The 27,395-nt window shown below is 37.4% G+C and overlaps 1 protein-coding gene across 1 annotated transcript in view; it reads left to right on the plus strand.

The window, feature by feature from the left end:
* Positions 1 to 27,395, plus strand: part of ADAM28 (ADAM metallopeptidase domain 28) — a gene marked incomplete at both ends in the record, with an annotated part of 52,228 nt that overhangs the window by 17,544 nt on the left and 7,289 nt on the right. Inside the window, 12 exons of the mRNA XM_081269673.1 lie at positions 2,426 to 2,595; positions 5,024 to 5,108; positions 8,134 to 8,264; positions 9,269 to 9,446; positions 10,934 to 11,023; positions 13,487 to 13,682; positions 18,168 to 18,270; positions 20,206 to 20,365; positions 23,218 to 23,298; positions 23,620 to 23,698; positions 26,262 to 26,370; positions 27,231 to 27,309. Coding sequence (XP_081125799.1) covers positions 2,426 to 2,595; positions 5,024 to 5,108; positions 8,134 to 8,264; positions 9,269 to 9,446; positions 10,934 to 11,023; positions 13,487 to 13,682; positions 18,168 to 18,270; positions 20,206 to 20,365; positions 23,218 to 23,298; positions 23,620 to 23,698; positions 26,262 to 26,370; positions 27,231 to 27,309 — 1,461 coding nt within the window. The remainder of the gene's footprint in view (positions 1 to 2,425; positions 2,596 to 5,023; positions 5,109 to 8,133; positions 8,265 to 9,268; positions 9,447 to 10,933; positions 11,024 to 13,486; positions 13,683 to 18,167; positions 18,271 to 20,205; positions 20,366 to 23,217; positions 23,299 to 23,619; positions 23,699 to 26,261; positions 26,371 to 27,230; positions 27,310 to 27,395) is intronic.

A 27,395-nucleotide genomic window follows, 5' to 3' on the forward strand; every position in this document is an offset into this window, starting at 1 on the left:
AATAGCACCTTTTCTACACATCATCTCATTTACTCCTGAAAACAACCTAAATAAGACATTACGAAAGCTTAACATATAGTCGAGGGATTATATCCTCAGAAGCACAGTAACTCCTGCAAGGTCACAGAGAAAACAATAGATAGGATTTAAGTAGACAATTAAAGGTCTGTCATTTTAGAACCCACTTCAGTTAAACAACTGAATTCTATTCTTTAGACATAATCCTATCATCCAGTTTCCAAATCTTAAAAATGATTGTACCTCCCTGGCAGTTAAAGGCTGTTGTTTCTTGTTAGTTGAATAAGTAGTTGGTTGGCATCCTCAGTCTGAAATGAGGATGGTGTCCTGCAAATTCTCTAAAGACGGACAGAGGTGAGCATGGATTCAGTAACCGAGGTCAGGCCTTATCTTCTCATGGCAAGAATCACCCCGACTCTTTTGAATGAGCCCCAAGAGCTAGCCACGTTATGCACACCTAACTTGTGCCGGGTACTCTTCTCTGTTGCAGAAATAGAGTGGAGAACAGAATGGACAAAAGTTTCTTCATTCAAGGAGCTCACCTTCTTATCAGGGAGACAAATATAAATAAGGAACTCGGATGTTGGATGGAGACAGGTGCCAAAAAGAAAAGTGCAACGGAGTGCAAACGGAGAGAGGGAGGGTCCATCATGGGGGGTACAGGGGGTAAAGGAGCCCTCTCTGATAAGGTGGCATTGAAGCAGGGACCTGGAGAAAGGGAGAGCAGCGTTGCCCCAGGGAGCGTGTGCCAGGCAGAGGAGAGGCCCTGGGGGAGAAGCTGGCCTGTCAGGTTTGAGGGAGGGCAGGAAGGCCATTGCGGCTGGGATGCGGTACTGTGGGGCAGGTGAGAGGACGCATCTCCCAGGTCCGGTGACTAGGCCCTGAGCACCCTGTGGCCTCAGCAGGGACTTTGCATGACTCTTCATGAGCGAGGCCAGCTCTGAGAGCCAGGGCTGAGGTGTGGTGTCTCAGATGTACATGATGAAAGATTGAATGACTGAAAATAAACTGAAGGGATGTCAAGGCAGAAGCAAGAAGGCCAGCCAGGGGATCATGACACAATTCTGGGCAAGAGGTGACGGTGGCTTGGGGAAAAGACAGTGAATTTGATGAGAGAGCTGAATTCTTGAATAGGGGAAAGATAGGTATCCTGATTCGGAAACAAGGGATGTCTTTAATACGTCTAAGTGGAAATGCTGATAGGTTGACTTTATAAGATCCAAGTTCAGAGACAAAGTCTGGGTGGAGTTATATCTTCAAATATACAGATTCCGGAAGGATTATACTTTGGTTGAAATTCTTTTTTGGCTTCTTTTTAAATAACTGAATTCTTTGATGGTTTTTTGACTTTCCAAATAACTTTCTGAAGAAAACAAACAAAACTTTGTTCAAATCTCCCAGCAGATGTTGCCATGAGAAGTTCTGTCACTGAGAATGTTTAGAAACTATAGTAACAACTTAGGCTTTATATTTAGAGTAAGCATATTGTCTGGGAAACTTAACTCATGACTTCTAAAATTTATCTCATCTACATTGTGGATGATTTGATTCAGTCAAGGTCTAAGAAGTCAAGGATCACTGTCATAGTCTGTTCAAGCTACTATCACAAAACGCCTCAGACTGGGTAGCTCATAAGTAACAGAAGCTAATTTCTCACACTTCTGCAGTCTAGGAAGTTCAAAATTGAGGTGCCTACAGCGTTGGTAACTGGCTAGGCCTGCTTTCAGGCTCATAGATGGTGCTTTCTTGCTGTGTCCACAGCTGGTAGGAGAAACAAGACAGCTCCCTGAGGCTCATTTTGCAAGGACCCTAAGCCCAATCTAGAGGCAGCCACTTTCACAGCCTACTTACATCCCACAGGCCCTGCAGTCACTTTGGAAGACAAGACTTCCATGTGTGAATCTGGGGGTGGCAGAGAGGGGCACAAACATTCAGACCACAGCAATCACTTATCATGGATGTAGTTCATTTTTTTTTGTAATATGTTCCTTCACTAATGCTCAAATCAGGATTGAGCCAATGTGGCCAATTGTTAAATATTATCACTATAAGAATATTGAAAAACATAGGAATAAATATACTTAAAGCAAAGCCATAGTGATAAGCTGTTAACACAACATTGTCACATTTCTTTGATCACAGCAAAAAAGTTTGTGTCCACGGAGCCTTTGCTCTACAAAAAGGAGTCTGTAAACTCCAAATAGATAAGGTCACCTGTCTTTCTTTTCGAATGGGAATTTTCGCATTTGCAAAAAGACATGGTAATTTGTGTTTCACAAATATGTTTGGAAAAAGGTTTGTATAGTGCTGTTATGAATGTTTTACAAAATAAAGTTCTTTGGCGGTATCAAAATAAGATAATATCTGATGATAACTCATTGCTTTGCCATTTATTCTCTTTGCCCAGCTTTATAAAAAACTCAATGCTTATGTGGCATTAGTTGGGATAGAAATCTGGACGGACAAGGATAAGATAGTGATAACCCCAAATGCTTCCTCCACCTTGGAAAACTTTTCTAAATGGAGGGGGAGAAGCCTGCTCAGCAGAAAGCACCATGATGTTGCGCAGTTGATCACGTATGTATGGATTTCCTCTTTGCACTCCATGTGGTATTTAAGGTCAAAGCTTTTCACAGCCTCACAAAGCAAGGGGCATCTCAGGGTAGAGATAAGAGGAGGGGTTGACACAATGGTAACTAAAAATTTAAAAATCAACCATTGGATTCAGTATTGAATATATTTTATTTTTGACCCAAGCATTTTATTTAAAAGAGGTCAAAAATTTGTCAATAATTCATAAGTTTGTTTTTGTTGGGTTTATAAAAGCAAAGAACCAGTTTAGATAACAAAAAGGATTTAGCCTCAATGTTTTAAAAGAACTGATTAGCTTTAGTCATTACTTCAAAGAACTTATAGAATCAAAGGAAAATTGAGTATTATATTCTACCTCCACACTTCCAGTATCCTGCTGAAATGATCAACTAAAAACAATAGAGGATATAAATCTAATGGCTATAAATTGCATAAGACCTGAGCATATCCTTTTAAAGAAATCAAGAAAATGTTGCTGGATAACTAAAGAGTTTTTAGTGGAATCAGACAAAAGGAAGCAGCAATGATTGACTTGACATTACTGGAGAGTCCACTCCCTAAGAAAACCGAATGTCATGTGAAATTCGTGGACTACATCCTGTCAGAATCAGTTAAGGTTTCTGTGCTGGTTAATGGTTACTACATAACAAATCAAAACTCCTGAGCTTAAAATAAGCCTTCTTAACTTATGTGTTGGATGCCTGGGTTGGTTCATGTGACTAACTTAGACTTCCTCCAGTATGACCATCTCAGGATAGCTCACCTCTACCAAGGTGACTAGCTTCCCCCACAATGTGCACTCCAAGAAGCCCAGGAGGAAAATCAAGGCTTCTTATGGCCCAGCCTCAAAAATCACACAAGTATCACTCCTGGTGTGTTCTCTTGATCAAGAATATATGGTAGAACCAACCCAGATTCAGGGGAAGGCAGTGCGTAGACTGTGAGCCCTGCGCGGCTGGCTCAGTGGACAGTCATATTTGGAGAAGAGCTGACACATCTTTAATCTTGATAGGTGAGCTCTAGACTCAAGGACAAACCTAGGGATAGAGTCTACTCTTTGTAGAAAGGATTAGTGATCTCCAAGTTCTTGAGGATAGTAAATAAAAGGGACCTGGACTCTTACCAGACCCATTCCAAAGCAAAATTCCCATATAGAGTATATTCTCATGTAGAGTTATAGTGTAGAATGATAGAAAATCATTGGCAAAATAATCAATGTTGGTAAAGAAATGGCAATCCAAGTTGAGAGAGATTTCTTGGAGAATAAATAAGATACAAGCATTGATTAAAGACACAATGAAGAATCTATCTACCCTTCCATTTATAAATGGAAAGCTTTATAATTTGCCAGACACATTAATAAAAGACACCTGTAACTAAGTGTAACCAGGTAAGGATATGAGAGGCCAAATATATTCCACACAGAGGAAAGAAACCAAAAAAGAAATAACTCCAGAACTAGGGAAGGAGTTATTTTTAAAAGTGTAGTTGTGGTGGAACTGAAGCCAGAAAAATGTAGAATTAGTCATAATTAACTACAATATAAATTTAAAAGAGAATATAAATGTTAAAAGTCTTTAAAATACATATATCACAAGATATATTTTCAAAATGACAACTATCTGAAATCAGATTGAATATGGGATAAAACCTTCAGGGAAGGAACAGTGAAGGAAGAGTTAAAGTTATTTTGCGTGACAGAATCAGTACTCTCCATTCTTTATGTTTTGTGGAAAATTAGAGGTTCCATTTTTCATGTAAATGCATATTCTAGGGGGATTGATATTTGAAAATTTTCTAGGGATAGACAAAGACCAGAGCCTGTACAGATTACAAAAGAATATAAATCAAAGAATAAGCATATTATCTTTACTAATGAATTGGAAAAATTAAAAGAACTGCCCCCAAATTAAAATTACTAAAGATCAAATGGCTCATACTTGTAAATAAGTGTAATTGGTCCAAACCTCTTTTCAGTGGGACTGATATTTCAATAGCATAAGTAGCTAAAGCAGTGCCAAAGGAAAACTAAAGTAACTGGTTCTAAAAATATATGAGAAAAATGTAAACTAAGACAAAGTATTGTGGCAATGCAATATCAAAATCAGATATACAGAGAAAAATGTTTTTGGGGGATCAAAAGAAAGATGGACAAAGGCTAAATTTCAAAATGAAAAGTATAAGAATAAGAACTTGCATATAAGATATTAAAGGTGATTACATTCTAGTGCTTAGATTTCAGGTGATATGAAAGACACTAGAGAGAAAACACCTCATGCAATTTTAAAAGCTGAAGGAAAAATAGTTCACATTATGAATTTCTCTGCTAGCCATTTAAAGTTCTGGATGACCTGTCTATAGTAAATATCACTTAGGATTGTAATTTTCATGTCCATAAATTCCTTCCTTGTAGTTCAACAGAGTTGTCTGGAGCCATGGTGGGCCTTGCCTTCATGTCCTCAACCTGCTCTCCATATCATTCTGTTGGCATCATTCAGGTCTGTTTCAAGATGAGCTCATGGTCCTACGATTTGCATTTGCCAAATGCCTCTTCCCTCTGAAACTATGAGGGAAATCACTATCATTAGTCTCCCTTAGTCGACTCTCATGGTAAATAACTTCGGTTGAATCAGAAATGGTGAGCCAACCTTGAATTCCAGGATAAACCAACTTGTCATAATCTTTAACTTTGATTCAAAATGCTGGTCTATCCTCAGGGTTGTTGCAGCCATATTCATGAGGGATGGTGATGTGCAGTTTTCTTCTTATAATTTGTGTATATATTTCTTCTTTTTTTTCTTGTTCTGTTATCATGGTAACGTTAATCACATAGAATGATTTGGAATATGTTCTCAATGCCTAGATTCTCTGGGATTTCAAATTAGAGCTGCTATCATTCCTTTCAAAATGTTTGATACTATTCAGCAGTAAGATTATGTGGCTGAGACAGTTTTGACTAGACATTGACTGTCTTCAAAAGACTATTAGGACTTTTCAGTCTCTCTTTACTTGAGCAAGCCTTGGTAGTTTTGTCTTTAAGGAAAGCTGTTCATTTTTTTTTTCAGTTGGCAAAGAATTACTCATAATATCCCTTATTGTCTTTTCAACATAGAATTTAAATGTAATGTCCCTCTCTTATTTATGATATTAACATCGTGTTGTCTGTTTTTTGTGGCCAGTCTGGGTAGGATTTTATCATTTTATTTATCTTCTCAAATGAGCAACTTTTGGTTTCATTGATGCTATGATTTTGCTGCCATTGACTTCGTTGATTTCTGTTGCCTTGGACACTCCCTTCTTTCTGATTTCCCTGCATTTAGTTTACTCTTTAATGCAATAAGTCCCTTACTCTCTACTGCTTTAATTGCCTCCAAAATATTTTTTTTTTAATTTTTGGGGGAGGCTCTTCTTTGACTCATATTACAAAAGAGCTGTAATAATTTCCACTAATGATTGTTTTTTTTTGGTTCCAAGGATTGAATTCAGGGGTGCTTAGCCACTGAGCCACATCCCCAGCCCCTTTTTATTTTGAAACTGTATCTCACTGTGTTGCTTAGGACCTTATTAAGTTGCTGAGGCTGACTTTGAACTTGTGATCCTCCTGCCTCAGACTCCCAAGCTGCTGGGATTATAGGGGTGCACCACCATGCCTGACCCACAGTTGATTTTTTAATGAACTAAAACACACTTTGCAGAATTTCAATGTTTTCAATTTTTTGAGGTTTGTTCTTAGCCAATGCTCTTCATAAACTTGTTATTCTGCTGTTGTTGAAAAGAATGCTCTGTATCTGTCAATGATGTCAAGTTAATTCTTAGTATTGTTCAGGTCTTTCAAATCCTAATGAAGAGAGGGGTATTAAAGTACCTAATAATAATTACAGATTTTTCTATGTCTTCTTTTAACTTTTTAAGTTTTTTGTTTCATGAATTGTAGAGCTTTATTAGGTATATACATAAGTATAGTTGTCATGTTTTCTTAAAGAATTGACCTCACATCATCATGTCATCATCCTGAAATATACATCCCTAAAATATTACTTGTTCTGGCATTGATTTTGCCTGATATCAGTGTAACTACTATTGAGAAGCTCAAGTTTGCATGACAAATCCTTTTCTTTACTTGTATATTTATCCTACATTTTTCTTTATACTTAGGAAAGGTTTCTAGTGGACAGTATGTAATTGAATTTTATCTTTTAACTAACATGAAAATGCTTTGTTTAGCATATTGAGATTATGTATATATATCCTTAGGTTAGAATCTTTTGTCTTTCTAGCTGTTTTCTATTCCACCTAGTCTTTGGTTTATTTCAATTTTTATTGCCATCTTTAAGATTGAGTATTTTCAATAATAATTTTATTTATCTCCATCTTAAGCTTTTTGTTGACAACTTTATTTGTTTTAATGTTTGCCTGAGACTTATCATACATCTCTGTTTTTCAGTTTATCATTTTATAATTTGTGTATATATTTCTTCTTTCTTCTTTTTTTCTTGTTCTGTGTTATCATAGTAAAGTTAGTCACATAGAATGATTTGTAATATGTTTTCAATGCCTAGATTCTCTGGCATTCAGAATATAATTGGAAGAAAGATGGTTATATGTAGTGATGGGCATTTAGTACCAAAGGGATTTGTGTGTGTGTGTGTGTGTGTGTGTGTGTGTGTGTGTGTGTGTGTGTAAGAGAGAGAAGGCTGATAATGTTACACTGCTTCGTATGGTTTACGAACTTTTAAGAGAATACCTTTAATTCTCCCTCCCATCCACTGCACTATTGCTACCATATTTAAGTCAGCCATGATTCACATGCGTTGCTGCTAGCATTGCTATAAAGAGTCGTTTGTCATTGCAACTTGAAGTAAGAAGAGTTGGCTTTATGTTTACCGCCATCCCATTACATTACCAGCAGTCTTTAGTTTTCTTGTAAACAATCAACTTTTTATCCAATATTATATATATTTTTCCTTCCAGGGGAACTTTAAAATAAAAGTTTCTTTAATCCAGTGAGTTCTTTCAGTCTTGTTTGTCTGAGAAAGACTTTATCTTGCTTTCATTTTAAATATATTTTCAGACTCATTGGATTCCTGTAACCCCAACTTACTGGTGGGTTTAAGGGGAGGTCTAGTTGTTTATGTGCTTTGCTCTGGTTAGTGAAAGAATAACAATATCCCCAGCTCTCTACATCCCAGGTGGAAATGGGACAAAATACTTTGAGTGACTATCTATGAATCTGGGTTTGTGATAGGTTTCATGGGATGAAAAGAAGTAAAATACACATTGTCTGCCCTGAAATTTTTTGCCATAAAATTAGGAGAGAGATTGGCCCAGTTATATGTAGTGGTGGGCACTTAGTACCAAAGAGATTTTTGTGTGTGTGTGTGGGGGGGGGGTGTAAGAGAGAGAGAAGCTGGAATGAATCTCTTTGTTCCACTAGACAACAGGAAGAGTTTTAATGAGAAACACATCCTTCAAGTTATAATTCCTTTTGGAAATGAGATTCCATTCCCCCATTCTTATCCTTAGGACCACAGTAGCAATCTTCATAGAGTTGCGGGGACAATGGCCCATGAAATGGGCCACAACCTTGGGATGATTCATGACTCCTATGATTGCAAGTGCCCCTCCACAGTGTGCGTGATGGAGCAAAGAGTAAGGTGAGCCTCTGGGGGCGAGCCATTTGTTCTTGAGTTTGACCCCCGGCTGAGCTGCCCTACCCTTTAGGTCTTCAACACTGTATTCAGTTTTTTGAATTTAATAACTGCAGTACTCATGGGTATATCTGTGCCACACTACCTTACCCTTCATCTATAAATGATGTTTTTGTCAACTAAAATGTAGTTTCAGTAAATTATCTTTCTGCTCTTGGGGCATCTCATCATTTTATCCTGATGTGCACAAATGTGGCTGCAGAAAGTTATTAGTATTTATCAAAATTCCCGTGAATTCAGAATGGTTGGTGGTATGGAAAAGGTTCCTAAAGAAAAGTCTAGTTAAACATGAAGTTTCTCACTCTGGACAATGAAGATAGTCTGTGACGAGATGACATATTCCTGTTTGGCCCTGGGCAACACTTCAGCCAGTCTTATCTTTTAAGCTGTCTCAGACTCTTTTAGGCATTCATTTCCTCTTTTTTCATCCCCAGCTCACTCAAGCCAGTGTTATTTCCCCATGCCCCTTCACAAAATAGGGCGTGTCTGCATGCCAGTTATGTAGTTTGATAGGTGTCATAGACAATAATGTATTTTTAAGCCTCATCTTTATTTGGGGGATGAAGAGATTGTCAGTTGAAATTTATTAGAAATAAAGTGAATCCTTAGACATGTACATAAATAAGATTTTGCTACCTTTAGGATTTTGCAACCCCCAAATGATCTAAGGCTAAATGAGACTATCTGGGTAAGGCAGACATGTTTTTATTGAAAATCGCCAGCGATATGCTTTGAGATGTGGCCATATGTTCTCACTAAGCTGGGGTGTTTATGTCCACCATGGTGGATTAATTCAGGCATGCAAATGACCTCATGATTTAGCAATTGATCAGAGGATTGAATTTGATCTTTAGGGGAGGGTTGTAGATATAATCGTACCCAATATCAGACATGGCACCCCATATGCTAAGCATGATTGTATTCCATTTTCTCTTTTTCTAACTTCACAGCTTCTATATACCCACGGACTTCAGTTCCTGCAGCCGTGTCAACTACTACAAGTTCCTTGAAGAGAAATCACCAAATTGCCTCTTTAATACCCCATTTCCTGCAGATATTATATCTACCCCCATCTGTGGGAACCATTTGATAGAAGTGGGAGAGGACTGCGATTGTGGGACCCCTGAGGTACTACCAAGCCCTTTCTAAAAGGTTCTAGTTTGTTTATCATTGCTAAGAAGAAAAAGTATCGTAGAACATGTGGCATGCTGTAAATCTGTCCGTTTGGGGTAAGGTCACTGGTGGGGATCTGTCAGGCCGGTCTTCCTGACAAGGAGCTGGCATAGCTTAGTAGACTTTGCTAATTTCCCTCTCACTGCTCCTCCCGTTCCTCACCATCTTGGGCTCTGTGTCCCCATCCCTTCAAGTTTCTCATGTGACTCATTGTGACTCACTTACGGCGTAGCACTGTGACAATGCTGAGAAAGTGTGAGTAGCTGGCTTGCTCCAGGTCAAGAGCTGGTCACTGGAGAAACTAGGGTCTGAATTTGGGGGTATTGTTTCTGGAGCCAAAGCACCAGTTACATCCTGTCCTGCTTCAGGACTGAGATGCGGCCTTCAGGAGACCTCCTGATCTCACCCTATTCACATGGCAGCCATGTTTCTGAAGGGGGTCTTTCCCCCCATCTTATTAACCCTGATGGAAGTAGTGCCTCAACCCTGAGGGTTTGGCTGTGCACTAGCTCACTAATAAAGTTCCACATTTGTTCCTTCCATGAGCAACAATATTTTTTTTTTTCCTAAAAGATGTTCGTATTTCAAGTAAGGGCTATAAGGGCTACAGTTTTAATTTTAAAATATTATAACTATACAAGTATCCCTGTTGTCTAGGAATCCGGACAGCTGCAAGGAACATTGCCCAAGGCAGGAGTTTCTCCAGGGCCTGGGGCAGGCAGGCTTCTAATTTCTTGGAACAAGGCAGGGAGAGTGAGACAAAGCATGTGTCTTATGGAGTAGAGTTGAAAATCAGAGTTGGATAAAGGACTTTAGAGATAGCTTTTTAGTTCATATTCTAGACACTACATTGACTGCTGGATAGGTACACAACTGACAAGTTGAAGTAATTATTTCTACAACTATTTAGATAAATTTTATTTTTTTAAAAAAACCTATCCTAACTATACCTTTATTTCTTTGTTTTTCTTCATATTTTACCAAGAAGACTACCTCTTCTTCTTCTTCTTCTTTTTTTTTTTTTTTTTTTTTTTTGTGGGAGCAGGGGGGAAGTGGTATTGATATGGAAGATTAGGGGAAAGTTATTTAAGTTTAAATTTAAAAAAATAATAGAAAAGACATTTAAGTTATAAAAAAGAGATGTAAGTAGAATTCAGATAAATACAAACCACCATTTACTCCAGAATCTATTTTTCTAATGTTTGATTTTGGTTAGGGCTGGCAGTATAGCTCAGAGGTGGTAGAATACTCTTCTAGCTGTGTAAGGCCCCAAGTTTGAGACCAACACCAAAAAAAAAAAAAATGTGTTACTTTGCTTTTCAAAAAAAAAGTATTTTTAAAGTACTGTCTCTCTGATAAATAAATTATATAATTATATGATTTGTGTTGAAATGGGACCGAAAAGTAATCCATCATTTTCATTTGTTTCTGTTCTGTCTTAGGAATGCACGAACATTTGCTGTGATGCTGAAACATGTAAAACCAAAGCAGGGTTTCAATGTGCGACAGGAGAATGCTGTGAAAAGTGCCAAGTAAGATAAACTGGCTCTTTCTATATGAACATCTCAGTGATTTTGTTAAGTGAAACAAGCAAAACACTGGTTTCTTTCTGTAAAATTTACCAAATACCACATTTCCAAGTCCTCCCTCAATGATTTACACACAAGGAAATAATTTTCCAACAATGTAAGGAAAGTGATATTATCTAATTTTGTTTTGGAAGGAATGGAGGCTCAGAACAGAAAACATGAAATATAAAATGGTCACTAGGTACTGTGACAACTGAAAAAATCTTGGAGCAATTATTATCAAGAGAAAAAGCTAGGCACAGAAAGAAAAATATCACCTGATCTCATCCACACGTGGAATATGAAGGAGGTCAAATATAGACACAGAGAGTAGAGCAGTGGTTACCAGGAGAAGGGAGAGGGGAGATCTGGGGAGAGACTAGGTAAAAGGTACATAGTTTCAGTTATGTAGAATGAATGAAGCTAAAGATCTAATGAGTATCACGATCACTTTAGGTAATAACACTACAGAATGCTGGAAATTTGCTAAGAGATTCTATGTGTTCTCACCGTGTGCATGTTAACTATGTAGTAATTATTTCACCCTGTGTACATACTTCAAAACATGCTGTGTACCCTAAACATTATTTTACAATTAAAAATAAATTCAAAAATAAGTAATATGGTCACTAGCTAGTGGGCAAATCCCAAACATGACTTGCTACAATGCTACACTAGTTATTCCCATCCTTGCTTTATCTCACGATGTTTGGTTAAAGAGTTTTTTAAAATTTGAATAGTGTAGCAGTGCTCCTATCTTCAATGTTTGAAGCCACTTCAGGATGAAAGTCTTAGAAATAAGACATGTTATTTTTATCTGTGGGGCTTTTTGACTTTTCTTTTAAGGTGGAGTTTAGTAGTTTACATGCTGCATTTAACTCCATATTGTGCTCATTTCTCTGTATATTTTTCTTCTTGGTTAGATTGGTTCCTAAGGGCAAGAAAACTGATTCACTTCCACCTAGTGTAGATTTTCATACATTTTAAAGGCACAAGAACTTTTTCACAGAATTAATTTTTAGATGACATACCAGGTTATAGAAAGTGTTTGCTATATTTCTTTGTTATTGTTAGAGGGAGAGTACAATTGAAAGATCAAAAAGAAGTGAATTTGAGAACTTAGTATTCAACAAATGTTTACTGATTGCTATTTGTTAGAGATAAGATTTTTAAAAAATCAGTTTTCTTCTCAAGGAACTTGTTATTTCTTCCCTTTGGGAAATCACATACACACATGAATCAGATGAAAAAATAATGCATGATTAGATAGATGCCCATATTGATACTATGACACTTTTTATGCATATTTTCAGTTACCTTGTAAAGTAGATGTTGAAGAAATGGATCTTCAGTGAGATTAAATCCATTTTCTTATGTTAAGCACCTGGAAATAGGCAGAGAAAAGATTCAAAACCTTATCATCCTCTAAATTCAAATTCAGTGGTCTTGCCCACCCTGTGTAGAAAACAAGAATAGCAATTTGTACTGAAGAGGTCAGGTGGTCCATCATGAGGAAGAGGGCTTTCAACTTGTCTGGAAAGAAAAATAAAGTATTGATTTTAGATTTAGATGTATACAAGAAGGGAAAGAATCTACATACGGGGGCAAATTAAGAGCAAACAGGGCACAAGCATCCTTGTACTGCAGCTAAGGAAGGATCTCACATGCTCTGAGAAGTGGGTTTGATCTGGTAACTGGTGTAAGGATAGCCGAGGTTGTTGAGTGCAAAGAGAATATGCCCACGCACATACCAGGGAGAAAGCCTGTTCCCCCAGATGCACATGAAGGGCAGAAGTAGTTTTGCTTAGCTTTCTCTGAGGAAGTAAGAGCAAAATTTGCAGTATTAGATTGCAACAGAGTTAAGACATCAAGTAAACTTTTGGTTATTTTTTTCTTCATGATGAATTGTTTCTGAGAAAGAAAGGAATTGAAAAGAAATATCTAAACCTTATAATAAAAGGAATTAAGACTAAGGAAACCTGATGCCTGGGAAAGTCTCAGGTCATGCTGATCTGCTGCTTGTAAAACTATCTTCCTCAATACAAATGATTCAATAAACCTCTGAAGCTGCAGATTTAAGTTTTGAAAATCTCCACGTACATGCATCAAACAAAGAAAGAAATAACTTCCTTCTCTGCATCTGAGATGTTGCTTGATTTTTCTTGTGGACTTTTCTCCTCTATGATTCTTTGGGGTTACACTACAAATTCAAAACATTGATTGCTTAAAAACTTAGGGCATTGATGGACATCAACAGAACAAGAGATGGCTTTAAAGTATTCAGAGCAAAAATAAACTGAAGAAAATTATGCCTCTCATTTCCATGCCTCAAAAGGTCAAATGGTAAAGATTATTTGTGTTAATTTGAGGTATTGGGGCAAAGAAGATGGGGAAAAAAAGCCTTTCTCTACTTTTTCCCCCCTGCAGCTTAGAAAGGCTGGGACTGTGTGCAGACCTGCAAACAATGAGTGCGACCTGCCTGAGATGTGTGATGGTAAATCCAGTCGCTGCTCCAGTGATAGATTCCGCGTCAACGGCTTCCCTTGCCAAAATGGGCGGGGCTACTGCTTGAATGGGCGGTGCCCTACGCTGCAGCAGCAGTGCACAGAGATGTGGGGCCCAGGTAGGCGACCAACCTCGCTCTCTATGCGAAGCAGAGAAAGATCTTTTGGATGACAATGTAATCATCAGCATCTTCTTTAAACTGTGTCACACTCAAAACCATGGATGAGTGCATTTTAAGATTTAACGAGTTTAGGATTGCCAGATTTGCCAAATAAAGATATTGATTACCCAGTTAAATTTTAATTTCAGATTAATTACATCTGTGTTTTAGTATCACTATGTCCCATGCAGTATTTGAGATATAATAATAATAATAATAATAATAATAATAATAATAATAATAAAAAGAAAGAAAAGAAAAGAAAAACCAACTAAAATTCTAATTAAACTGGATATCCAGGGTTTTGTCTGTCAACCTTAAGATGCTTAGCAGACAAGCAAACTTTAGAAGTTTGTGTGCGCACGCAGGCGCACAAGGGTGCACGCATGCTTGAGTGGCAGGAATACTGGAGAATGTTATCAAAAGCAAAGAAATGGGGACAAAAGAAAAGGCTAGGGTTGTGGCTTTGTGGTAGAGCGCTTGCCTAACTCTGGTGAGGCACTGGATTTGATCCTCAGCACCACAAAAAAAATATAAATAAATAAATAAATAAATCATGTTCTTCTATAACTATTTTTTTTTTTTTTTTGAAGCGCAGTGAGGGAATGGGAAAACTCTTCAGTGGACACTTTGGTCACTGGAATTTTAGAGATCAGACTCTGATTAAACCATAATAAAAACTTTCAAAATAAAAGTGTAATTTAAAGCTCTCCAAAAACTTTAAAATTTAAATTGCATTAATTAGCTTGGTTGGAAAGACAATTTTAGACTACATAAGTGATCTCACGTGTAAAATTCTAAAAAACAGTGGAACTTATAGAAATAGAGAGTAGAAAGATGACTTTCAAGGCTCAGAGAGGGGTCATAAGATGCTGTCTATGGTTACAAAATTCTGTTAAAAAAAAAGGTTGATTTTCTTTTAAAGCAATTATTTGGATTTCCCAAATTTGATCTGCATTGTGTTCATGGATTTAATTTTCATAGCCCTTCCTGCCACACTTTCAAATTTCTACTTAAATGACTGAGGAAATTCTTATTCAAAAAGGAAAAATCTACATTTTCCTAAAAATATCTGAAAAGGGTCACTGCATGCCAGGAACTTTTCCTAATTACTGAAAATAAGTCAAGACTGAGGAAAGAAAAAATCATTCCTGATGAACAAAATACCCAGAGAAACAAGAAACATCAAGATCCTTTAAAAATCCCTAAATAAAAATAAAATTTTAAAAAACCTGGAAATAAAACCTTCTGTGTCCAGCAAGAGACTCAACTTGAAGATCAAATCTTGGTGCCATTATTGCATCAGGAAGTGAGGGATGCGCTGGAATCTGACTTCAGCCATCCTGTCTGTATTTCCTGCGGCTGCGTATGCTACAGTAAAGGTGGAAATGAAACTGGTTTTGCTGGCTAAGACTTCATGCTGCCCTGGCTAACTTGGTTATATGACAAAAACCTTGGGAAAGAAAATCTTTAGCACAGAAGCAAATCTCTAAGCATCTCCTTTATTACCTGGTTTAAAAAAAAATGTGATAGATGTTACCTACTGCCTAGTTTGACTGACTCTCTTATCTGTCTCCACTAAATCCTGTAAACTTCCTATTATAGGGATACTGTCCGTCTTCTGTGTAGTTGTATTCCCAGTACCTCCTACCACAGTGCCTGACTTTAGTAAATATTCAAAAGTATCTATTGAATTAATGTTGCTTATTCTTATTTGATAAGAATGGGGAAGACCTTTTACATCTCACATTAAAAGCTATTATCAAATACTACAGAAGTAGACTTGGCCCCCAATTCTCAATTTTACAATTTATAATAATAACAAATTTAACTTAATCTGAAAAATAGCATAACATAGACACATAATAAAAAATCACTTTTGAGCATCAAATCATTTCTACAAATCAATAGAAATTCAAAGTACTAGAAATGTGGTCAAAATGCAAGCAGGCAGTTCATAATGAAGAAAAAATACAATAAAAATTAAAATTATTTTAACTCACCACCAGTAGAGAACTATGAATGAAAACAAATTAAACTTTTATATTTATGTCCTGGCAAAGATGTGTCACAGGTGTTAATGCTCAGGGTTGGCAAAGATGTGACAACACACCTAACTTCCCTATGTCACTAGTAAAAATAAGGATTAGCACAGTCTTTAGAGAGAATGTGGAAAAACACTTACACGACCTTAAAAGTATTGTTTTGTACTCCCTAGCAATCATACCAAGAAATATGTACTTATGATAATTTTTCTGCCACCCTTTTTGTAATGATAGTGAATAATATTAAAATATTTCCAAATTCAAAAGGATTGGTGAAATAAACTATAGTTTTTAATCCAATGACATTTTTGCAGCTGTAATGCCATAGCATATTTAATGTCTGGAAAGGTACTGACATATTAATTGGGATAAAGCAAGTTAAAATGCAGCCTATGAATGATACTTTTTGTAATCTTAGCAAGAGGAACTCAGAGGTTTGGGATTAGGAATACGATTACTCATACCTAATTATTCTTTTTTTCCAGTGTATTTTATTAGTATAATAAGCAAGTAATTTTACTAACATTCAAATAATCATGAAAATATAGTGACAAAACTCATTGTCTTGAATATTGAAACATGAAGAGTTTACAAAGCAATACAATATGTTTAATAGATTTTTCTTGAAAATGACACAATATCCTCAGAGACTTTTGCTTATTTTAACCTTGTTTGTCAGTTGTCAAAGATTTATTCAAAATTCCCCAATGCCTAAGAAAGAATCGTTTAGTGATCTTTCATAAGGACAGCCTAGCCCAAGGAAGAACATAGGTCTTCCACTCAGCAGTGGGCGTGAGTTGGTTTTTTCATTTCTCTGTGACTTAATATGGTTCTTAGTTTCTTCATTGATCAAATGAGAATGACAATAAGAAAGGCTAGTGTTCTTGGCCACAAGCTGCTCACCAGGCACCTTTCTCCGTGGCTGTCATTTACCCACCCCTTTAGCAGATGTCCTCATTTTAGGGATAAGCAAACCCAGGGAGATCAGACACTTGCCCGGGTTCACTCAGTTGCCTCAGTTTTGCTTGGAGCCTGACCTCTTAACCGCAGGTTTGCGCTTGTCTGATCTGTCTGGGGGAGACTGAATGAGAATTTAAACACATTTGCTACTTGCTTGGCACATAGTAGGAGTTTGAACATAAATAGAGTCACCATAGCACCATATATTAACAAGGTATTTTATGAAAGTTTTTCTCTTTATTTTGTTTTGGGTACCAGAGGTTGAACTCAGGGGCACTCAACACTGAGCCACATCCCCAGCCCTATTTTGTATTTTATTAGAGTCAGGGTTTCACTGAGTTGCTTGGCGCCCCACCATTGCTGAGGCTGGCTTTGAACCCATGATCCTCCTGTCTCAGCCTCCCGAGCTCCTGGGATTATAGGCTTGTGCCACCGTGGCTGGTGAAAGTTTTTCTCTTTTATGTGGAAGCTGTGCACAGGAATATTTTCAAAAATATTTTATCCAACTAAACAATTTTAGTCCTACTACTTTCTATTATATTTGAGTATTTATATTTTGGTAGATCTATATTTAATAGATGAATAACTGAAATCAAATACTTTGTTAACTGAGTTTTAAGTTGATTTCCTTATTAAGCTAATTATGACTTTTAAAAATCTTCATTAGAATGTTTATGCACTATTTCATGTTTTCTCAAAACTATGAATAACCATAATATTTTCCTCATGAAACTCATATAATATCATACTTCAAAATAAATTTCATCATTGATCTAAAAAAATAAGGTAGCATTTGAATATGGATGCTTGAAGGCTGGTGACAGAAAGCATCTCTTCTGGCCAAGACTCTATACTTAGATGGGTTTTTAACCTTCAGCAAATCATTCAAATACTTCTAAAATTTATTAGCCATATTCAATAACAGAAGATTTAAAAGATTATTTTAAATTCTAACCAGATCCTCTGATACCAAACATTGAAATTTGTACTTCTGAGAATGGTCAATAGAATTATGCAAAAATAGTACAGGCTGAGTGTCTCTAATCTGAAAATCTAAAGTCCAAAATGCTCCCAGACCCTAAATTATTTTGACTACCAACACGATGCCACATCTACCTCATGTGAAAAGTCACAGTCAAAACATAGGTACACTAAAAATATTATATAAACTTACCTTCAGGATATGTGTATAAGGAATATATGAAACATAAGTGAATTTTCTATTTAGCCGTGGGTCCCGTCCCCAAGCTTTCTCATTATGTATATGAAAAATTCCACCCACATCCCAGATTTAAATCCTAAACAGTCTGGTCCCAAGAATTTTAGATAAAGGTTACTCAATATGTACTTTTCATTCTAGTTTTATATTTCATTAGTCTTTTGCAGAACTAAATTTCTTGCCTCTTTTCTTTTCCTATGTCTCCCCACTTGCATCCAGGAACCAAGGCTGCAGATGAGTCCTGTTACCACAAGAATGAAGATGGGTCCAAGTATGGATACTGTCACATAGAAAATGACACTCGCATTCCCTGTAAAGCAAAGTAGGTGACCTTGTTTGAACCTTCTGCTCCACAGACTAGGGTAATGGCCCACTTCAGCCCACATTCTGATTTATTCCAGTTAAAGGAAAAGAGAATCCGGAAACAAGCATTTTGACATACTTTCATTGACTACTATGTGCCATGTTTGGGCTAGGTACTGAGTCTCTTTCTGCAGATGGCACCAAGCAAGGTTGTTACAGTAGAATGGAGATTGGAGATCAAATATGCAGGAGTGAACGGTGCTGGTTGGAAATTTGCCAATGAACTTTCCAGTATTCTTTAGCTTCTTTTTAATCTACTGCTTTTCATTAAGAGTCTGGCAGATAGAAATATTCACCTACCTTGAGGAATAACCAATACAGGGCACCAGCAGTTTTATTTAATTTAACCATGGGATTACATAAAGAATTGGTAAGAGTCAAGATTGACAATTTGTTTTATTTTTAGTATTATATCCTGCAAAAAAAATTTAGAATATCTCAGCGGATGCGATTGAGATTTTTTTTTCCTTTTTTTTTGATTCTGCAATTTAAAATGGCTTAGAATTCAAATTATACTAAACTCTGTTCCAGCTTCAAATTTTATATACACGAAGTAATTTATAACAAGGGGCTTGAACAAGATCAGTGTTTCCCAGAGTTTTCCTACTGAACACCAATGTTTCTGGATGATAAATATTACCAAACAAAATTGAGTTTGAATACAGGGTCTTCTCTTAGGGGAATCTTGGCCTAAATAACAAATCATGGTGGGGGTCTCTCCTTGACAGGAACCCAGGGCAGATTCAGAAGAGGAAAAATTATGTAAAAAGCAATGTGTGGGAATCAGAGGGTGATAGGCGGTGAGTGAGAAGGAAGTTGGGTAGTTCCATGTTTCCTCTGCACCTGTGCACCCATGTTATCCTGCATAACTGTGTGGATGGACACTGGGTAGTTTCTGCAGCATGAGGCTCAAGTGTCTCATCACCCCACAGCTTGCTCTTCTAGTCACTTCTTAACAGTGGAGAGGCAGCCTGGAGTTCCAATTGCTCATGGCTGGCTGTCCTCATATGGTTCTACCCCATTGATTCATGAAAAACACCCTCTCACGTTTAGAGGGAATGCATGACTTCATCTATTCTTTATTATACTTTCTGCAGCTACAGGAGACATTGGAAAAATCTAGTAGAATTGCTTTCAGAATACTTTTTCACAGCCCTCTGAATTTTGTACAAGGAAATTAACTCCAATTTTATTGCCTTTGCCTTTGCTTACTTTTATTGGTGGCAAATTAATGACTTCCTTGAACGTTAAGTAGTTTAATCTGCAAATGCTGGAGACTGTTCTATTCGTAATCCCACTAAAGCCTTAAAAATCAGGGAGGCTCAGTTTTGTATGAACCTAACTCTAGTTGAGAATTAAGGGTTTTATCTGTTAGAATTTTTCTGCTCAAAGTCATAAAACAAGTATATTACTCTCTTAGGTGCCCTCCATGATGTTAGGAATCCATCCTCTGTGTATCTTCTAGCAGCACCACACTTACATCCTCTGTTCTCAATTACTTCCCTTGATCTGTGAGGGCTTCTCTAGCTATCACATCCCAGTTAGCAGAAAGGAGAAAATACTGAGAGCTTGGACATATCCTCTTATTTTAGACAATCTCCTAGAATCTAGGTTTAAGATTCTGCTTCTTTCCCATTGACTTGAACTTAGGCAACTGGTAAAAATGAGGTCTCCTGGGATCTAGAAAAGGTTCTTATTTGAGCAACAATGTATTTTGCTAATCTCTAGAATTTCTATTACTGAGGAATGAGGAGAAAAGGCATATAAAGTACAAACTAGTAGTCTCTGCTACAGAGAGAAGCATTAGGTATTAAATATTGATAGCCACTGAGCTGACCTGTGTTTGTATAAAACTACAATCTGAACCCTGCAATAATTGTGGCTTTTTCCTCAGAGACATCATGTGTGGCAAGTTGTTCTGTCAAGGTGGGTCAGGTAATTTGCCCTGGAAAGGATTTATAATATCTTTCCAGACATGTAAACTATTTGATCCTGAAGACACAAGTCAAGGAATAGACATGGTGGCCAATGGAACCAAGTGTGGGAAGAACAAGGCAAGTTGAAATTGTGGATGTCACTCAGAATGTTTTTTGTTGTTTGTTTTGGGGATGCTTGGTTTGGCCTGTGCTGTTTTGCTTCTCAGTTTGAATTCATTGTGTTTTGATACAATAGCTATGAATTTGAATTTATTTTACTGATAAGCAATTTAAGATATGAGAATGGTAGAGAACCTAGCAGAGAGCAAGAACAGGAACTGTTGTTAATATTCCCAAATATTGTGGTGAAATTTGAAATAATGATTTACAGGTATGATTTCAGGAAAGGTGCAATATGCATGCCGGCCATACATGGGTAGCCCATGTTTTACTCTCCTAGGTTAAATCTGGAAACCACTGATTTATGTGTGCGATACTATTTTCAGTTAACAATCTATACATTCATTAAAAGTATAATAATCTCACAATCTCAGGTAGAGGGACTACTTGACTGAGGCCAACACAGAACTTTGATAATGAGGTTCATCTCCCATAGAAGATTAGAATAAACCTATTTATTGCATTCATATAGCTACAGGACCTAAGAATTGCCCCGATTTTTTATTGTTGTAAAGCTGATCCTGAAAATATTATCTTATTTCCTAACCTGTTTGAGCTATTAAAATGTGGATTTATTGACAAATGAGTCTAAAATTATCTTTGTGGTTCAGTGTTGGTATTATTTAGTTTTTAAAAATCAGAAAACAAATACAAAAATAGAAAAAAAGCATATGGAATTGGCATGGCCCATGAGTCTTGGAGCCAAACACATAAATTTAGAAAGACTTAAATTCTGCAGATTTGAAATGAAATGTTAGTTCTAGATTCTTAAGAGGTCCTCAGCATCTGATTTTCCTTCCCAGTATGTTTCTTAAAATACGCGCCATCATCAACTGGAGCTTCCAGATTTCAGATGCTGGTTCCTTTAGGTTTTCTAGAAGCTTTTAAAGGCTCTAAGACATCTCACAGTAGCCTGGATGAGTTGCAATGCTTGGCCTTAAGGGAGGAGGGACATAGACCAAGGCAGAAGTTAGGTATCCCTGGGTTCTCTGCCATTAAGTTCATCTTACCATTAGTGTTAGACCCTTAACTTCTAGTACAGTCACTGTTCCTGAGACATAGAGTGATTGGTAGTTTTTAAAAGTAGATCACTGTTTAGGTAAACTTTATCAATCCCATGGAGTTGGCTTAACTAAGGGAAGGGCACAGGCAACCGAGGTCATCTCCATTTCCCTTTTCAAACCGGCATCTGCAGAGGAAAGAGGAGGATTGTGTATCTTTACCTTCTCCCTTGACAAAGGCATGCCAGGGCCACTTTAGACAGTGCCTGTCAACCTCATCACACACCCTCAACTTTCTCACCTTCTTACAGAGCAAATGTCACTTCAAAGGCCTGTGCTTCTCTCTCTGCACTTGGCTGTATAACATGACTTCTACCCATCAACCACTTCCCTTTTTTCTTCTCAGTTACAAAATCTCTCCCCTCAGTCATGATCGAGACAGATGATTGGGTTCTGACTTTACAACATTGCTTGTCTTGTGGCTCCTGTCGCACCTTAACATCAGTTCCCCCACTGTATCAGGCTGCTTCGGGTTAAAATGGACTTCAACAGTCAGGATGTTGATTAATTCAAGCAACCCTAAGTCCAGAACACCACATGGTTGATTTGGTGGTACCCTGGCACCATCAAGGAGCTAGCTCCTTTTCTCCTTGCCCCCTGCTGTCTCCAGAATGCTGGCCTGCATGGCCCAGGGCACTGACCACTCTCCAGGCTGGAGTGCGGAGGCAGAAAACACAAGGTTTTCCTTGGGAAGCTTTTCTTAGAAGTGAAGAAATTTTTCTTGGAAGCACATTTCTGGCAGACTTGACATCACCGTTTCTTGCCCATCATTTTATTACTTAAACTAATACTTGACAAGGGACAAGGAATGACTGTGGTTGACTTGTGTTCACCTAAATTCATCCTTTGAAGTAGGGAAGGCCTCAGTCCCCCCCAGGAAGCACACGTGGACCCTACATATTAATAAAGTTGGATGTCTGTAGCAAACACCCGCATCTGCTATGTGCATGTTAAACAATCAAATTAGGAACAGCAACTTCAACACATTTAGATGTTTTATGTTGAAATCTTCCCACTTGGTTTTCACAGTAGAATGATTTAGTCGAATGGAATCACATGAGGAAGCCCAGAGGTGCAAAATAAATGAGAGCAGAGCTGCTCTAGGGAATACGGGTTCCAAAGTCTGTTCCTGCAGTATCTCCTAGTGTTCCAAGGCACACAGTGTTCAGAAGAAGGCTCAGGCATTCACTTGCCTAATCCTGCATTACGTCCTCCAAAAGCATTTCACAAGTGCCTATTAGGTACTTGGGACTAGGTTTTCAAACTTCATGAATTTTAGTGTTCCAACTCTGGTAGGTGCTCAATGAATGATAGCAACTCTGATGATAATTCAGAGAGAAATAAGAAAAATATTTTTTCTATATAAATGATAGTTGTTATAATATGGCATGTATTGGGATATCAGCATGTATTTTCCATAATAATTTTATTTGAAATGGGTACCTGTATTATGTGAAGAGCCTAGTTTAGTGCCATTCATCTTAAATATGGGACTGAAGCTGTAGATTGAGGGAAAGATCCATAGGAATTAAGCAAAGGAAGGAATTTATCGATGAAGGGGGCTTCCCACATGTTTTATCATAAAAAATTTTCAGGTGCCATCTTCATCTTTCAGAAAAATACTGTGATTTCCTTAGTAGGAAGGCAAGTTGGATAACAATAATAGTGACTAACAGAAGACCAGATTCCACACAGTCAGCCACTGGCAAAGCTGAAGCCACCAGGATCACATTTTCACGTCCCTTTCAGGTGTGCATGAATGCAGAGTGTGTGGACATGGAGAGGACCTACAAGTCGACCAATTGCTCCTCCAAATGCAAAGGACATGCGGTAAGGTGTAAAAATGAGTGTCCCCGAGCCTGCTGAGTCATAGGTAATTTTAAGCCAGTTGCTGTGAAGCAGAAGGAATGCTTTCGGGGTTCAAGGGTCACAGTTGAGTGTGGCCAAACCCTCGGCAGCTCTGACTCTGAGACTTCTTTTCTGAGGACATTTACTGAAATGCCTGCGATGCACTCAGACCTTACCTGGGCAGGTGAAGGACGGCAGAGGGGAGGAATGACTGTGTTGCAGAGTGGGCTTGTGGTGGAGGAACAGGGCTTTGGAGTGTGTGCTCAGTCTAGTGGGAGACTCACAGCACCCTTGCCCTTCCAGGTGTGTGACCACGAGCTGCAGTGTCAGTGTGAAGAAGGATGGGCCCCTCCCGACTGCGACGACTCTTCCACCGTCTTCCGTAGGTGACCTGCAGCCTGGGAAACTGCTCTGCTCCTCCAAGCTTTGGTTTTGTATCATGTAGGACTTTGTTGCCTCTTTTCTCTCCTCTTGGAGTTCCTCTTCTATAGTCATAGAATCCATAATATTAATCCTCAAAGCCTTTTTAATGACTATTAAATCATATTTTCCATAACCTATGTTTTTACTCTTCAGACAAAGAAATCTCAAATTTTATATTTGTATTGTTTTAACACGCCAAATTTTCTTGCTTTATGATGACTCCTCTGACCTAGGGGCCGTGACTTGTTGGATAGGTAAAATGACCTCATTAGACTTTCAGAGAATACAGTTTCTGCTATTTTTATAAATTCAGTGCATCTCTGGCTACACTTCTTGCATTTTAAAGTAACACTTCTCAGAGACTAATACAGCTAAACTATGTTTCTTTGTGTGTTTGTATATAGGACATCAGTTTTCCATACTTTTACTTTCATCCTTTCTGGATTCTCTTTATATCTGTCTTTTATTAAAAAGAAAAATGCATGCAAATATTTCTCTTTCTTTAGGTTTTAGTCTCATGCTTTGTGTTTTTTCTTTTTAGTCTTAATTTTTCTTTTTTCAATGCATCTGGAAAACTGATTTAGTTTAAATTCAGTGTAATTACTGATATATTTAGATATAAATCTGTAATTATAGAGTTTCTATTTGTCTTGTTTTATTCTTTTTTTCTGTCTTCTAGACTTATTGAGTATTGCAATCATTCCATTTTTTCTTTTTATTAACTTGAAGGTTATGCTTTTCTTTTAGACTCTTTTAGTGTATTTATCCTAAAAAATTCTACTTCGTCTGCTTTTTAAAGTAGATTTTATTTTTAGGGCAGCTTTAGGTTCCCATCAAAATTGAACAGAAAGAACAGAGTTCCCTTATACCCCCTGCCTCCTGGTATACAGAGCCACTCCCACTAGAGACATCCAGAACCAGGGTGGTACCTTTGTTATAATCAATGAACTGACATTCACAATTTACAATGTACACAAGGGGTCTCATTTGATCTTCATTCCTTTCTGAATTTCCTAACTCTCTCCAGGATAATTTTCATGTCTGTCTCTGGATTCCTGCCCGCTCATTAATCTCTACATTTTTCCAGGGTTTTTTTTTTTCAATTTTTTTTTCAATATTTCCTTCATCATAGGGAGTATTTTATTTGGCTTTTAAAAATTCTTTTTAGTGGGAAGGTTGATCCAAATTTTCTAGACTGCCATTACGAGAATTAAAGAGATTAGATATACTCTTCAATTATTTCCATTTTAAACTGAACACCCAGTTCCTGTTATTATACTCCTCTCTGTCTGTGCCCTGACTTTACCTCCAGACCATGTGCCTTCAAATTAGGGATTTTTGTGAAAGCCAACTTCCTCTTTAGTTCCTCCGATATGTTGCTATCTTGAAAATAGAATTACAATTTCATTTTTAGTTTAAATACTTTCTTTTCATTTTCATTGTATCTAACACAAATGCCTACAAACTTTATTTTCTTTGTACTTTACTAAAAAGTAATTTTTATGGAAGGGAAGATGGGGAGATTTGAACTGACATCATCGTCTTACCTAGAATTTTATTTCTGAGGTATCTACTTCCACCTACCTGTGTGCTCATACTTGTGAACTTTTCTTGCATTTATATAACAACTAACCTTTTTTTTTTTTCTTTTTCATATTGGGGACGAATGTAGGGGTGCTCTACCACTGTGCTACATCCCTGGTTCTTTTTATTACTTATATTTGAAACAGAATCTTGCTAAGTTGATGAGGCTGGCCTGGAACTTGCCATTCTCCAGCCTCAGCCTCAAGAGTAGCTGGGATGACAGGTGTGCACCACTGCACCCAGTTATAATGAGTTACCTTGTGACAGGTCTGCTGATCTCTATAATGACAGCAGTATTCCTTTGCATTCCTCTTCAGATTTGTACCTCCTGATCTCTTGTAGTTTCTGATTATTATAAGAGAAATGAATTCTTGAGGTAGCAGACATTGTAAAAGAGAAAACACCACAAGGACCCAGGAATATTGGTTAAAAGCATTCCCTCATCGGGCCATGTAATTTATTTTATCTCCAATATGCAACAAATATCAGAAAAACAGTCATCTGCAAAAGCTTTCTTACTAATATCTCAGATCCTTATTTGCTACTGACAAGAATAAGATTTCCAGGTTTCATTTTCATTTGCTGGTTTCATTCCAAGGTGAAGTTTCAAAAGCATTTCAGTCCCACTCTGACATCCTCTCTACTCTGCATTTTCTTCTAATTGCCAGCCCTTCATTTATCTGTTATCTCAGAATCTCCCTTCAAAGAATTCTCAGTGGTATGATGCTTTTTTTTTTATCTCATATTAAATGTTTCTTACTGATTTCCTTTTTATACATATTAATGCAATAGTCATGATCAAAGTACACTTTCCTTGTGTTGGCTGTGAGATCTTTTCCAGGGAAAACAGGTTTATTTGGGGAGGGGGAGACGAATTTGTGCACACAGTAAAGCAAGCAGTGTGTAGATGCCGATTCCGCCTGTCCTCTCTGTTGCAGATTTCTCCATTGTGGTTGGAGTGCTGTTCCCAGTGGCCGTCATATTTGTGGTGGTTGCTATAGCAATCCGGCACCAAAATGCCAGAAGAAAGGGGAAGAGAGTTCAGAGGTAAGCCTTTTTTCAGCTGGGCCTTAAATGTAGGAGTCTGATCCAAGCTCCCAAATTTAGTTTTGGTTTTCTTCACGTATTCAGAAATACACATACATCTTGGGCCAGAGTTTGGGTATCCCTTTTACTGGGAAATCCTTCATAGCACTACGTATTTTATTCTTCTATTAATCACTGTATTTATAATTAATAATCACATGGTATTAACTCTCATTATTAAAGGCTGATGCATTTATTATTATAAGAGCACTGCATCTAGCAATTATTCATCAGTAACTATATGATAAATATTGTGCCAAGCCCTATTATACCCACTATCTCATTTAATCCTGACAGGAGATTCATGAAGTTGTTACTTTTATTTCCATCGTATAGATGAGAAGATGATACCTATCAATCCTGAAAGAGTTGTTGTGACTGAGGTGGAAACCAGCTCAGAGAGGATAAGGAATTTGCAGTCTTACAGAGTAAATAACGGAGCCTTGATATCCATCTAGATCTGTCTGACTTACAAACATTTTTACAAAGGTTCTTATCCAACAGAATCTTTTTAGCATTTTTAAAAGCTAATTTATTCATCCATAATAATAAATATTAAATGAATAAAGATAATAAAATGACATGATTCAGATTTTAAAAAATTGGTTTTAACACCATTACTAATACGCTCTGTGGGAAATGAAAAACAAAACTATTAATGATGTTTCTCAATCATATATATATGATTACACAAGAATATTCTGGGGACCTAGGAAAAACCCAGCTAAGAAGCAGGCCTGACACAGTGGGTTGTCTTCCATTCTTTCCCCGGCATGCCGAAGGAAGTGCTATCAATTTATACAAAGTGTCTTTGCTTTCAGGCCACTATCTCCCACTGACACCGGGCCACACATGCAGAAGAGTAAGCCCCAGATGGTGAAGGCCATTCAACCCCAAGAGGTGAACTCCAGTTTACACTCTGCTTGCCTCGGCCCCAGTGTGTGACTTTTTCTCACTCTCCTATCCCGACTACATACTTAACACTT

This window comes from Spermophilus citellus (assembly GCF_964194105.1).
Source record: "Spermophilus citellus genome assembly, chromosome: 16".
NCBI classification, from domain to species: domain Eukaryota; kingdom Metazoa; phylum Chordata; class Mammalia; order Rodentia; family Sciuridae; genus Spermophilus; species Spermophilus citellus.